Here is a 14,156-nt window from a genome sequence, read left to right as displayed (position 1 = left end):
TACCTTGAATTTGCTATTTCCACTTTGGTTCTCGCCATGGCAGCTGCCCTTTGCGCGCCTTCAATTGCTCGGTCCACCTTCTCCCTAGTTTTTGTATTTCTTATTGGTATAAGCTGCTTCCTTATTCCACGGACCAGAATATTATTTTTGTATTTCCCCTCTTCTTTGGAGCCGTCGGGAAACACGGTGCAGCCATATCCATGCCTCTTGTTATTTGCCCACTCTCCTTCATACTTCATGCCGTTGGAGCGCTCGCTAATGCCAAAACCATTTCGCTTGTCGTTCTTCCACTCGCCCATGTAGGTTTCCGTGGTGGTGGCGTCGACGTGGTCTTCCACCGGGCAAAAATCACAATCTACGTCGCCGAAGCTGATCGTGGAGTTGGCATCGCTGGAACTAATTCTGCTCATGGCCGCGTCGCTGCGGACCGAGCTGCGTTTGCTGGAGATGGAAGACTTGGATTCGGACTTGCGAAGTTTCATGCTTCCGAGAAGGGAGCCCCTTCGGAAGAGGCCGCCCTTCTTCTTGCCCGCGAGCTCCGCGTCGGCGTGGAAGTTGAGCACGAAGCCGCCGCGGGTGCCGGCGGGGCTGTCGGCAGCGGCCGCGGCGTCGTGGAGCACGCTGCCATTGCTCTGCTCGCTGCGCAGCGAGGCCATGGACGTGCGCAGCGGCGAGCGGATCACGGTGGCCATGCCGTAGGGCACGCTCTGGCGCACGCCGTAGCCATGCCGCATGCCGCCGGCCCATTGGCCCTGGTAAGTACCTTCGAGAGAGACGGCAAGAAAGCACAGTGTGAGTCGGGGGCGGAAGGGGTGCGATCTCGCCTGCCAGCACCTGGGTGCGTCCCAGGAGAGCCCGGTGCTCAGAGCAGGCAGGCTCACGGTCAAATCCTACACGTATCCAAGTCAACTCTAAGTGACACCTTAAGTTTCATCCACTTGTGGGTATCCCGCCCTGTAATTTTGTGTCAATGGTTTCAATGTAATTGTTTAGCATTTTCCAAGTTTGGTAATTTTCCTTTTCATTTAAAAATTTATACGAATGTTTCAGATGAAACCACCACTTTCTAATACAAAAAGAGTGATCATTAGAAAACAACTTTTCTCCCCTGATCAAAATCCCTCATAGGAAGGCAGTGTCACAGAAGATGAAATGAGTTCTCTTCCTGAATTTTAATTTTTACTCATTCAGCTGAAAAGCTCTAAAAGCTGTAGGTCTGTCACAATAACATTCCAACAAGCTAAAAGACTTAAAATTGTTAATGATCGGGACATGGGTCATCAAACACATTATTTTACTTTACATTTTCTTTCTTTCATGTTCACCATCTTTTTTTTTTTTAGGGCAGGGAAAACTTTAATATTTAGGATTAGATTTGGGAGAAATTTTTGAAGCGAAGAGTGATTTGACAAATATGATACAGATCCTGAATATTGTGGGACATGAAAAAAATGGGCAATTTACCATTTTGTACTTCCAGGTGAAATGGTCAAAGATTTGCCCAGTACTCGTTGCCAGATTTCTGCTTTCTCCCCGTCATTCTCTTCATGGATTTCCCTAGTCACTGCCACTACATGAGCCCCATCATGGACTAGAAGCACTCAGAGAGCAGGAGTTCCCTCCTAAGCAAGGGCAAAATTTCCAGTCTCACGGCTTATGTGTCTTGTGGTCTGCAGGTGTTGATGACTTTATAGTAAACAGCTATGATGGCTCAAAAGAATATGCTATTTACCCCTAGAAAAACTGGACTAAGGCCAAAGTAAAACTTCCATTCTTTAACAGTCTGGAATTCATCTCAGAGCAAAGGGGTGTTTGACAGTGTCCCTCAAAACTCTGTTGACACCAGATCACTTCAATGAATATTATGCCTTTTTAGGAATAGGATAATCTCTAATCTAAAGCATTTGTGCTCAGTAGACTTTTCTATTAAACAAGTTAGCAAAATAACATAGTGCTGCTTTTAAAATAATCACATGAAAAACTGAATACTAAAATTAGGGAACTTATGGGTGGCTCAGTCAGCTGCAGGACTCTTGATTTTTAGCTCAGGTCATGACCTCATGGTTTGGGAGTTTGAGCCCCGCGTTGGGCTCTGCCCTGGTGGTATGGAGCCTGCTTGGGATTCTCTCTCTCTGCCCCTTACCTGCTCTCTCGCTCTCTCTCTCTCTCTCAAAATAAATATAAGTAAACTTTAAAAAATATTAGGGAACATAGGGAAAAAATTAAATTTAGGAGTTTAGAATTTTCTTTTCAAAATCAAGGCCATTTCCTTTACTTAAAGGCACATTTTAAATTATAGTATCCCCCAGAAGTTATCTAGAAATTTTAAGATGTAAGTATTTCTGTATGATTCATAGTAACTCACAATATTATAGAAAATAAATTACAGCGATATAATTATTTGATGTAATCAAATGTCTTGACCTCTCTCAGTTTCTGATTATATAGATCCACCTTGCAGTCGCCTTTCATTTTATATTGCTACACACAGATTTCCACTGTGTGGCATACATTTACTTTTTAAATACTGAGCAATGATGCTAGTGGTTTTGTACCATTGTGTTAATACGTGCTGATTATTTCATTGCATTTAGAAGTTAAAACTGTAATGGATCCAAAATCAAAAGTTTTGACTCATTTCAAGACTACCTTCTCTTTTTGTTTATTCTGATATATTTATGTCCTATAAACAGACCTAACAGCAGGGCAACAATGAAATTCTAGGATGCCTGGTACTGTGAATGTCCTATTCTAGGCAAATGTAAAAGTTTGAACCTGACCTTTATGAACTTCTAAGAAGGTAGGTGGGCCATAGCTTTCTCAAAAGGAGTAAATCCAAAAGGATAAGATAGTCATTTAGACAATTCAGGTTAAGAAGGTTTCTACTGAATATTAGCCATTTCCAAATACACCACCTTAACAGGGAAGGGAATTAAATTATTAGGAAATTTGAACTTTGACTTTTCCTTTGTCTATATAGATAAAATACAAGTTCTAGGATAAAAGTTCTACAACTTGACTTACATGTACTAAAACAACCTTTTTAAAAAATATTTTGTTTAGATAAACAAGGGATCCTATAATCATCTCCTACCTTTCTACATCGTGACAAGTTAATTTTGCAAAAATAGTTTCCAAAGGTGCTATTTGAGATCAATTAAGTTTTATACTTTTAAAATGCAACCATATCATCTTAGTAAATGTTTAACAGTGAGGGAGAATTAATAAGTAGCTTCCTTGAACTGGTATCTCCAAAAGTAAGACAAGCATTCAGAATTTCCAAATAAGTACTGCTTGAAAATCCAAGCAGTTTGAGGCAACAGCAGTAATTAGAAAGTTTATCTCTATGCTTAACTGTCAAACAGGGAAGTGGGGGGTGGGCAACAGCATTGGCCACATTCCCATCCTATTTTGTTAAATCACAGTATATGGAAGACTTCCTCCATAGAATTGCTAAAAACCAATTTACAGTCAAACTGTTAGTAGTTCATCTGAAATTTAAAATAGGGTTAGTCAATGAACTTAGGAAAAAAGGGCTTCTATTTTTATGAAGCAGGTGGGTACCAACTTCTCCCCGCTGTCCAAATAAAGTTCTAATTAGTTCCTCTCCATTCCTCAAATAAAGATGCGTATTTCACAAGTGTAAAAAGTATTTTGATGGGTTTTTAAATTACATTCTATGATTTTTCATCTGGGAGCTGGTTTTCTAGATATAGCCATTTTAACTACAGCCTTGTAGTGGAAGGCATCCAGTTCCAGTAAAATGTATACTGTGCTATGCCAAACTTACATCTACGTGCTATGAATGGGCATATGCAAGCATATACAGTTGATAAAGCAATGCATCTTCCTAGATATTTTCAATAGTTTTATGACTGGTGGAAAAAAATGAGGTGCAGATCAGAAGTTAGGCAAAAAATTCTGGGCACCTAGATGTGACTTCATTACTATGGTACTAATTTATTTTTAATTTTCAGGCAAGTTCTATGCCAGCAACACTTCACACAAATTACTGATAAAATAAGTGGTACTTCCCACATGAAACTTCTAGTTTAATGTCATCACAAAATACATGGAATCAGATTTTCCCTAAGTTTGACAGAAGGTGCACAGGGATGGGCATGTGGTGGTGCAGAGACAAAAATAAGCTAATTCTTAAGAATAGGGAAGGTGATATTTCCTATTTTGGCCAAAACTTTTGTATAAAATAAGTTATTGCAATATACCTCTACTTAGAGCACCACTTCATGATTAAGGACCTTCTAATTAAATGGAGTGACATATGAAAGAAAGCAGAAAATCAACTTGCACAGAGGAGACCCTGAAAGTGATTTTTAAGGGTTTTTTTCCCTTCCTAATTGGTAGCATATTTGATTTCTTTTAATAGAAAAGGAAAACCACAGTCCTATGGTGATGCCAAATTTTAAGGGTTTAAAAAATTTTTAAGTTAGTTTTAAAGCAGAAGGCAGATTATCCATAAAGTCATCCCAGTCACTTAACTGAGCTTCTAAAACACATAGAGGACCTTTGCTATGGTGCATGTTATATATATATATGTGTATATATATATGTATATATATATACATACATATATATATATAACACATATATATATATACACACACACACATACACACATGTATTTTATTGCTACATATTATATATATATATATATATATACATGTATTTTATTGCTAAGTGTAATGAATATTCTAAACTAAGAGATTTTGTTTAATGAGTAGTAACTTTTAAAAGACGAATTTATTTTTAACCTTCCCAAACTGAAGAGAACTATCCTTGTCCTTCTTAAAAGGTTGTAAAATAACACGCACATTTAAAAAATAAATTTTGCATTCTACTTTTGAGCATGGAATTTAGTTATATTACAGATCTGGGGCCTCCAATAAAATCCAATCACAAGCTAGCATATTTATAGGGCTGTCAACCAAGGCACTATATGCCCATTCAGAACATTTAAGGGCCCGAATTAACTACTGTGGAGCTCAAGACCCATGCAACCCTTATAAAAGTATTATGGAAACAGTTCCCCCCCTCCTTTAATCCATGAGAACCATATCCTTTATTTATACTGTGGGATGGAAAGATGTCCGTTTTATCGAATTCTACCATTGTACTGTTTTGCATCTGAAATACAGCCCAAGTGTTCTGAGTAACTGAAGTGTACAAATTGTATAAGCTTTTATATAAGTAGTGGCCTAACTGAGGTTGCAGTGGGCTGGAGAAACTTTTAATTGGATCCTTTTCATACCCTTCAGCTCTGAGCTGCATAATTACGAAGCTGACACTGCCTCCTATAACCCTTTTCAATTAACTATGATTATGTTTATTACCAGAAAATGTATTTGCCAAAGTATAACCCATTCATCCTTCTCCACTTATTGCACAAGGAAATTCATCAGGTTTTGCACCTGTTTCGGTAATGTATACTTTTTGTAATTAAAAAAAAAAAAGGACTCTGCCTCTACACAATTCATTTTGCAAATACTGTTAAATATTAAAATAAGGTGATTTTGTGCATAGCCAGCATGTTGAGGTCATACAACTTAGTGCAATTTGGTGGTTCCATATTGCCACTCTCTGGAGTAAAGTGGCTAACTTAGCAACTGCAGGACCAGAGCTTTCTAATATATTTCTTAAAACGGAGGCTTCCTCGTTCCTTTCTGAGACATTTTCCTAGTAATTTGCCCAAAGCTCTCCAGGTCAACAATGACTACCAACCATTCTTTTGATTGAAAGCCACTACTTTAAGGAACCAATGAAAACTAGGAAGAAAAACCCACACCCTCTGAGCCCCACCTGCATCAGGTGGCCTCTCCACTTCCATAGCTAGGATATTTCCAAATGCACTCCAAATAAGGCACAATTCCCCTACATCCTAGTTATGGGGTTCTGTTTTCTATCTTTAGGCTACGAGAGGACCAGAAGCGAAATACGACTCCACGTGAAACCAATCCGGGGAGCGGTCAGCACCGACCGCCAGGCTCACAAGCCCAGGGCGTTCGCTCTAACTCCACAGGAGTGGCGTTTTCAAACCCGGCCGGGAGAGGGAGGGATCAGGAACGTAATGTGACGGGCTCAAGTGACAGCGTCCTCTCTCCAGCCCAACCCACCCGGGCGGCGCTCCCTCCTGGTGGCAGTGCAGCGCTGGCGCCGGCCAGGTATATTCACGCCTTGCTCCCCCCGAGTGTGGACACACAGCCCGTTCCAAGAACCAGGGCAGATCAAACCCCCGCGCACTAGTCGCGTCTCCACGCTGGCGCGGGAGGTGGGTGGGAGGCTTTCCCAGGTGTTTTGGCGGGTTTCCGGACACGTGCGCCTCTCGTCCTCCCCGCTTCCCCGCAGCCTGGGCAAAGCCCACCGCACCAGCTCACGGAGCAGCCGAGCCGCCTGCGACGCTGCTCACCTCCGTCCCCGTAGGTCTCCACGCCGTACCCGTCCTGCAGCCCGTTACTCCAGGTACCCTCGTAGCGAGCGGGGGTGCACAGGCTCTGCCGGACCCCGTAGCGCCCCTTGAAACCATGTGACCACTCCCCCCGGTACATCCACTTGCCCTTCGTCTCCACCCCCAGCCCGTGCCGCTTGCCCTGCGCCCAGTAGCCCTGGTAGGTGTTGCCGCTGGGCCAGGTGTAGCCTCCAGCCACCTCGAAGCCGTGCGACCAGGAGCCCGAGTACTCGCCCTGGCCCTTGGGCCCCGTGCAGATGCCATGCCCGTGCGCCTTGCCCTCCTCCCAGCCGCCGCAGTAGGTGCCGCCATCGTCGAAGTCGAACCTTCCGCCCGTCATTCGGGGGGCAGCCCCGGCGCGCTCCCCGCGGGGGCACGGACGCGGGCAGAGCTGGGCACGGCAGGGTGTAGCTCGGGGATGGGGGCCCGGCGGGCGAGCTCACGACAGCGCCCCGGGCAGCTCGCGCCGCCGCTCGGCTCCAGTCCGACGCCGCCCCCGTCCTCCCCTCTTCTTTCGCCGCCGCCACCGCCGCCTTCCTCCTCCTCCTTCCCCGCCGCCGCCCCGGCCAGCGCCGCGCGCGAGAGGACAGCCCAGGCTCCGGAGCGGACCTTCAGCTGCTCCCGCCCGCCCACGTGAGCCGGGCGCCTCCCCGCGCCCGCCCCTCGTCCCCTCCCCGGGAGCCGAGGCCCGGCCCCGCGGCGCTCCGGCCCCACCCGGCCCTGCCCCCAGCCCCGGGAGCCAACGCTTCCCCGGCGGGCGGGCGAGCGCGGGGATCGGTTGGCGCGCGTGTGTTCGCGCAGTGGGATGCCGGTGGGGGGCGAGTGTACCCAGGGACGCGCGAGAATCCCTGCCGGTAGACGAAGGCGCGGCTGCATGTGTGGGGGCAGCTCGCGGGCGGCGGAGCCTCCTGTGTTTGTGTTTGGGGTTTATCAAAGTGGTTAAGCTCCTGTAAGTGCGACCACGTGTGCGTTGAGGGAAAACTCCTGTATGCGTGTTTGTCTGCATGGGGTTTGTAGTTGCATTTTTTCGGCATTCCAACTTGTGTACTGTTGCATTTGTCATGCTCAGCTGTCATCGTGAATTAACAGCTCCTAGATAGATGTATGCATGTGATATAAATCTCCGGCAGCCTAGATATAATTGTGCAGAATGTTCTTTTACACCTACCCATTTCTAAGCACATGTGTTTGCATTTATTTAATGAAGATACTGGGCGGGGGGAGCAATGAAATTTGAAAAGGCGCAGACTAAATAGATTAGCTTTTTATTTGTAATAACGAAGAGGATGTTTTTCATCTGTCTTTCCAGGGGTATGAGCTATTTCCTTTCACATCAGAGCCCCTAATACCTCATTTGTTCTTCTGACAACCTTACAAATTCTTCAGTCAGGAGCTATGTACCCAACAGGCAGACAGAGCAGTCTTTGAATATTGTGTAAGTATCTGGAATGTACACCTGGTACCTCTCCACCGGTATCCACAGTTTACCAAAGTAAATAGAAGATCTCAAGGAGGAATATGGTAAGTAAGACAGTGCTTAATCTAAACTTACAAAAAGCCTGTGACCTAAAAAACTGGGGACAGGTGTCAGCTGATCTACTTTCCAGCTACAACACTGCTTTGTTGAATTCACTTTAGGCAACTCTTTTGAACTTGCAAACCTCTGTGTCACTATCTGCCTAATGGGAATGACAAGATTTGTTTGCCCCTCTCTATGTTAGATAATAACTGAGTATGTTGTGGTATAGTGCAAAACCAAGAATTAGAGATTTGGTAAAAGGCAAGTTGAATAAGTTAGTATTGTCTCTGGTGAAAGCAGGCATTAATCTCAACCTCACCCTCAAAATATTTATGGGAGACACCTCTCTGTGGTTCATCACCTGGAGTCTTAGGTTGGCCTCTCAAGGACACTGCTTTGCAGAGTATTCATGATATTCCTAGGCTGAGAGGCTTTTGGATGACTGGGGGAGCACCAGAGGCTGCCAAAGTTTCTCTCAGTAGGTATTTGATAATCAGATAAAAATGATCTGATGTCAGGGTGTCAGGGTAAGGGAGCAGGAGAAAAATAGATTAAACTACACAGGAAAGGAACAGAAATTGACCTTGATTGGCTCTATCTCAGGATTGGAGCTGGCCTTTCCTGCTTATCTGGCTGAAATACTGAAAGAAAAATCTCAGTTTACACAGAACGAAATCACCAAAGAGAATTAGAAATCCTCATCCACGGCACCGCCTGCAGAGTCGCCCGGAATAGTGCTTACCCTAGTGGCCTGGAATAATTACGCGTCTTGCTCAGCATCTTGTCCTGGACTAGGGATTGATTTAGGCCACTGGGAAAACAAGGGCCCAGGACTTTGCAGCTGAGCCATAATTCCATTTCTCTGTTATGGGGTACACCACGATCAGGATCTAGCATAGAGACGCACATTGCCATCTATTGTGGGGTTCTATTTGATGTGAAAAACAGTGTAGTTACTCAAGTCAACACCTTTTTCTTCTTTTTAAACTTTTTTTCTCATGAAGTAACTTTTGTCCTTTTGCCTTTTTATTGTTTAAAATTTTTTTTTTCAACGTTTATTTATTTTTGGGACAGAGAGAGACAGAGCATGAACGGGGGAGGGGCAGAGAGAGAGGGAGACACAGAATCGGAAACAGGCTCCAGGCTCTGAGCCATCAGCCCAGAGCCCGACGCGGGGCTCGAACTCCCGGACCGCGAGATCGTGACCTGGCTGAAGTCGGACGCTTAACCGACTGCGCCACCCAGGCGCCCCTCCTTTTTATTGTTTAAAAAATAACACACCCGTTTGTGTTAGAATCCATATATGAACATCTCACGGCTAAGTTTTTGTTTGCAAGCATGGTGGAAACACTTTAAAAAAAATTTTTTTTTAATGTTTATTTTTGAGAGGGAGAGAGAGGGAGCCGTGCGCGCGCACAGTAGGAAAGGGGCAGAGAGGGAGACACAGAATCTGAAGCAGGGTCCAGTCTCCAAGCTGTCAGCACAGAGCCCAATGTGGGGCTTGAACCCACGAACCGTGAGATCATGACCTGAGCCAAAGTCGGACGCTTGATCAACTGAGCCACCCAGGCACCCCAGAAACACTTTTTTTTTTAAATTTTTTTAACATTTATTTATTTTTGAGACAGAGAGAGACAGAACATGAACGGGGGAGGGGCAGAGAGAGAGGGAGACACAGAATCGGAAGCAGGCTCCAGGCTCTGAGCCATCAGCCCAGAGCCCGACGCGGGGCTCGAACTCACGGACCGCGAGATCGTGACCTGGCTGAAGTCGGACGCTTAACCGACTGAGTCACCCAGGCGCCCCCAGAAACACTTTTAAAAAAAAACTTTTCCTAATGAGCTCTCATGCAAATGATGGATTTTTCTGAAATTAACTCTCACTGAGCAAGTTTCTGGCTTCTGTGACGGATGTCTACTCCATCTGTGGTGGGTGGACAGAGGATGATGATGCACACATATCTGGATAGAATATGGAGATTAGGGGAAGATAAGAGACAAGGCCATTTGTCTCTTTATCTCTTGCTGTCCGTAATAGATGTCTTCTTTGGAAGGAATCTTCATTAAAAGAGATAATCCACCACCAGATATGTGGTATTCCATTTCAAGTAATTATAATCCTAACCTGAGTCTGCCATTAGCTCTCTTCATGGGAGGAAATTAGTATTGAATTTTTGGTTCAAAATTCAAAAGAACAACTTTGGCACAGTAACCATTTAAGCCATGCTTCCACTTACCTGCTGCCATCACAATGGAATGTTTCCCCAGTCACACTGATGTGTTTGTTAATGGAAGTGTTCAGGTTCAATGGTTGGAGAAGACTGGGAAAGAGAAGTAGGAGAAGGAAGAGGTGCTGACAGTGAGGGCATTGCATATAGTAAGCAGTGGAATAATGTTGCAGTTCACTAGTTGGGGTTAGTAATGTCCTTATTTTCCCTCTCACTCTGAACCTTTGCCCTGGATAAGGGGGAGTTGAATTTAGCTTTAAGAAGGGATTAGTAAGAAGAGAATGTGAATGTTGGTTTGACAGGTGGGATGGGGGAGGCCATCAAAGCCCAGGGGCCAACAACCACTCTAGCAGTTTCTTTTTCTCCATGCTCAAAATTCAACTATTACAGGCTTCTATTCTAAAAAAAAAAAAAATTGTAACAAAATGTAAGCCATTTTGAGTGTGAATGTCTAGTGACAACCTGTTGGTGAGGACGTTTTGTTTAGAATTTAATACTTTATGATGAAGATGTGCTTAAAAATGTATTGGGGACCCCATTTTATTTACATACTGGAATTAATTGTTGAAATTCTTGGTAAATATTTACAAATGACAAAGTCTAATCTGTAGGTGTGTATGGTCTAAAGTGTGTTTGTTGCTTCAACGTGTGTAAAAAAATCACATGCAATTAAAATTACTGCATTAGGTAAATAAATCAAACTGAGTATCATTATCACATTTGTAATACAGCATTCATAAAAATTTAATGTTGTGTGGAATAGATACAAAAGTTAAGAAATATGGTTATAAGCTCTGCAGACAACTTGATATCAAAAGGGGAAGAAAATTCCAAAATTAATGGTCTTCAAAACTTTGAAGGCAAATACTAAGTGCCAGATGCAGTGCTAAGTTCTTTACATGCATTAATTCATTTAAATCTCATAATAACATAATACCCATGTGATTAATATTAGTGGTATAATTTTTTTTTACAGAAGAAGAAAATAAAGTTTAAGACATTTATGTGCCCGAGATCATTCTGGGTAGAAATGGTCCAGCTGGGATTCAAACCAGGTCTGTCTGACTCTAGAGGTAGTTCGTTCTCTCTCTCTCTCTCTCTCTCTCTCTCTCTCTCTCATTTGAGAGAGAGTATGAGCAAGCTGGGGAGAGGGGCAGGGAATGGAGAGAGAGAGAGAGAGAGAGAGAGAGAGAGAGAGAGAGAGAAAATCCCAAACAGGCTCTACACTCAGCATGGAACCTGACGTGGGGCTTGATCTCTGAGCCATGAGATTATGTCCTGAGCCAAATGCTCAACTGGCTGAGCCACCCAGGCACCTCAGACATGGTTCTCTTAATTACCATCCTTCACTGGAGCAAGGATGAGAGCTTTCAAATGAGGGAAGGAAGTGGCTGGGTGGAGAGCAGGAAGGGCTGGTGAAGGTGATGTTTGTTTCTTATATTTTAGACTAGCTGGACAGATGAATGGTGATGCTACTGTATAAAATCAAAGAAATGGAGGAAAGGGGCACCTGGGTGGCTCAGTGGGTTAAGTGGCTGACTTGGGCTCAGGTTGTCATCTTGCGGTTCATGAGAGCCCCCTCGACATCGGGTTCTGTGCTGACACCTCAGATCCTGGAGCCTGCTTCAGATTCTATGTCTCCCTTGCTCTCTGCCACTCCCCTGCTTGTGCTCTCTCTCTCAAAAATAAACAAACATTTAAAGAAATAATAGAGAAATGGAGAAAGAAGAGTAAATTACAGAGGTGGGAAGATAGGTTTGTTAAGGAGAAAGAGATTCAGAAATATATCCCAGGGGAGATGTTCAGTAGACAGTTGGGTAATGCAGGTCAAAAACTAGAAATAAATTAGTCAATAAGTAAATAATTCTTTTTTTTTTTTTTTTTTTAATTTTTTTTCCAACGTTTATTTATTTTTGGGACAGAGAGAGACAGAGCATGAACGGGGGAGGGGCAGAGAGAGAGGGAGACACAGAATCGGAAACAGGCTCCAGGCTCTGAGCCATCAGCCCAGAGCCTGACGCGGGGCTCGAACTCACGGACCGCGAGATCGTGACCTGGCTGAAGTCGGACGCTTAACCGACTGCGCCACCCAGGCGCCCCAATAAGTAAATAGTTCTTAACTTGGCTCCATCTTCTCTAGGTCACTGCCCCATGTTCATCCAGGACTGGTGGCTCATGCCCTCTTCACCCCACACACTGTTCCCTGTCATTGTCCTTAGCAGCTTTGTCCTGCCTCATAGTCCATTGTCTTTCTCAGCATCATGACCTTTATCCTAATGTATCATCAGACACAGTCTGGACCTTACTTTGTGACGTAGGCCAGCTTGAAAGCTGGAAGTTTACAATCCTACTCTTTGACAATACTGTCTGGTCTTTTCCACACAGTGAACAAGCCCTTGACTAACCAGTCTTTACTCCTTTCATGTACTACATGTCCTCCTAGCCCTTCTCTACCCTGCCTGAAGGCCCTGGTGAATGATTTCTACCACACTGTGCTTTACACAGTGATCTCCTGGTGCCTGCCCAATCCCCAATCTCATCCCCGGCTCTTAGGAAGCCCCTTCTGGAGACAATCACATCATGTACTGAATGCCATTGCCATGGCAAATGTCAGTCTTTCCACACACACAGCAGATCTCTTCCCAGGAAACTTCCAGATGCCTGTCACCTGCTCCCCTCTCAGCCCCAGCTGCTTCCCGTTGAACAGGGGCCTTTCTTTTCCCTCACAGAGGAGAAGGGCTAACTTGGGAACATCTTCCCTCTTTTTCCTCTCTTTGAAACTTAACATTGGTTCTCATTTTCTTCCTTTTCCCACTTACTCTGTCCCAGAGGAAAAGATATCCCTTTTCTTTTCCTTGTTCTGGGTCAATTCCTCCTCTCATTTGAATATGCTGTAATTTCTTTTCTTCTGTCCAACAAACATGCTCATGTGTCCTCCATGTAAAAACAGTCTGAATTTCCTGGTTCACCTCAAGTGCTCTATGTTTGTTCTTCTTGAAACTGCTGACCTCCTTGAAAGTCTATTACATTCATAAAACATACATATTCAAGTATCATATATGTTCATATATACATTCACGTATCCCAGCTCTCATTCGCAGGCCTCTTGATTTGGGTTCTGTCCTCATGAGTCTAATGAAGCTAATCTCACCATTAGGGACCTCCTAGCTGACAGATATAATGGCAGCTCTTCCATTTCTATCCCACTAGTGGCAGCTGTGAATTTGATACTTGTGAGCAGTTCTCTCCCTCAGCTTCTGAAAAACCCGCATCTCTCGCCTCTGCTCGCTCTGTACCTCTCCCACCACTGTGGCTGTCTCATCCCCTGTATGTTCTTCTTATCCCTTTCTAGTCTCCTTAATTTTAGGCTGTCTTTTGTGTTCTAAGCATTAGCTTCTTGGTAGCAGAATTTTGTATAATTGCTTGATACTTATTGGGTTATCTTATCCAACTAGGCAATCCTGCCCTAGGGGCTAAGGGTCTAATTTAGAAATAGTCTAATCCAGGTATAAAAACACCAGCTGAGCCTTATTTAAGTCTTAAGGGCACTGCTTTGGTTTCTTCCCATGACTTGTCCCTTGTGGCTCTCTGCCTGCTCTTCCTAATGGGCAGAGATCCACGTGGACTTAGTGTACGTGTCCAATGATAAGGCTTACAAAAGGTTTCAGGAAAGTTCTCACAGTGACAAAGATGAAAACAGACTAAAGGGAGACTTAAAACAGGCAGTAAGCTTGAAGACACCGTGTGGACTGCAGGTCTGTACCAAAGACCCAGTACCTGAATGAAGCCAAACATAAAATGTACGTGTGTCTGTGTTTATGTGCATATGTGTGCAGATATGTACATGTATATATGAGTAGTGGGTTAGGTTTGGAGACGCAGAGAAGTAGAAGGCTCAGCTCTTGCTCCTAAGGGTATAAAACATCTCTTTAGAGGCAGAAGATCTA

General features: G+C 44.2%; 2 protein-coding genes across 5 annotated transcripts in view; one reads left to right on the top strand and one right to left on the bottom strand.

Moving 5' to 3' along the window:
• The window catches only part of JPH1 (junctophilin 1), an 84,816-nt gene extending 77,735 nt beyond the window's left edge, over nt 1–7,081 (bottom strand). For all 4 annotated transcript variants that reach the window (XM_045454845.1, XM_045454847.1, XM_045454846.1 and 1 more), the window contains exons 1-2: nt 6,425–7,081; nt 4–763 (exon numbers count right to left, since the gene is read on the bottom strand). In XM_045454845.1, the coding sequence (XP_045310801.1) occupies nt 4–763; nt 6,425–6,803 (1,139 nt within the window). In that variant the 5' untranslated portion in view covers nt 6,804–7,081. The remainder of the gene's footprint in view (nt 1–3; nt 764–6,424) is intronic.
• A 98-nt stretch (nt 7,082–7,179) lies between these two features.
• Nucleotides 7,180–14,156, top strand: part of GDAP1 (ganglioside induced differentiation associated protein 1) — a 47,171-nt gene continuing 40,194 nt past the window's right edge. Inside the window, exons 1-2 of the mRNA XM_045454850.1 lie at nt 7,180–7,412; nt 7,773–7,984. The gene's annotated coding sequence lies outside the window, so the exon portion shown is untranslated. The remainder of the gene's footprint in view (nt 7,413–7,772; nt 7,985–14,156) is intronic.

This window comes from Leopardus geoffroyi, chromosome C3 (assembly GCF_018350155.1).
Source record: "Leopardus geoffroyi isolate Oge1 chromosome C3, O.geoffroyi_Oge1_pat1.0, whole genome shotgun sequence".
Lineage (NCBI taxonomy): Eukaryota > Metazoa > Chordata > Mammalia > Carnivora > Felidae > Leopardus > Leopardus geoffroyi.
This window is presented reverse-complemented; position numbering and strand designations above follow the sequence as displayed.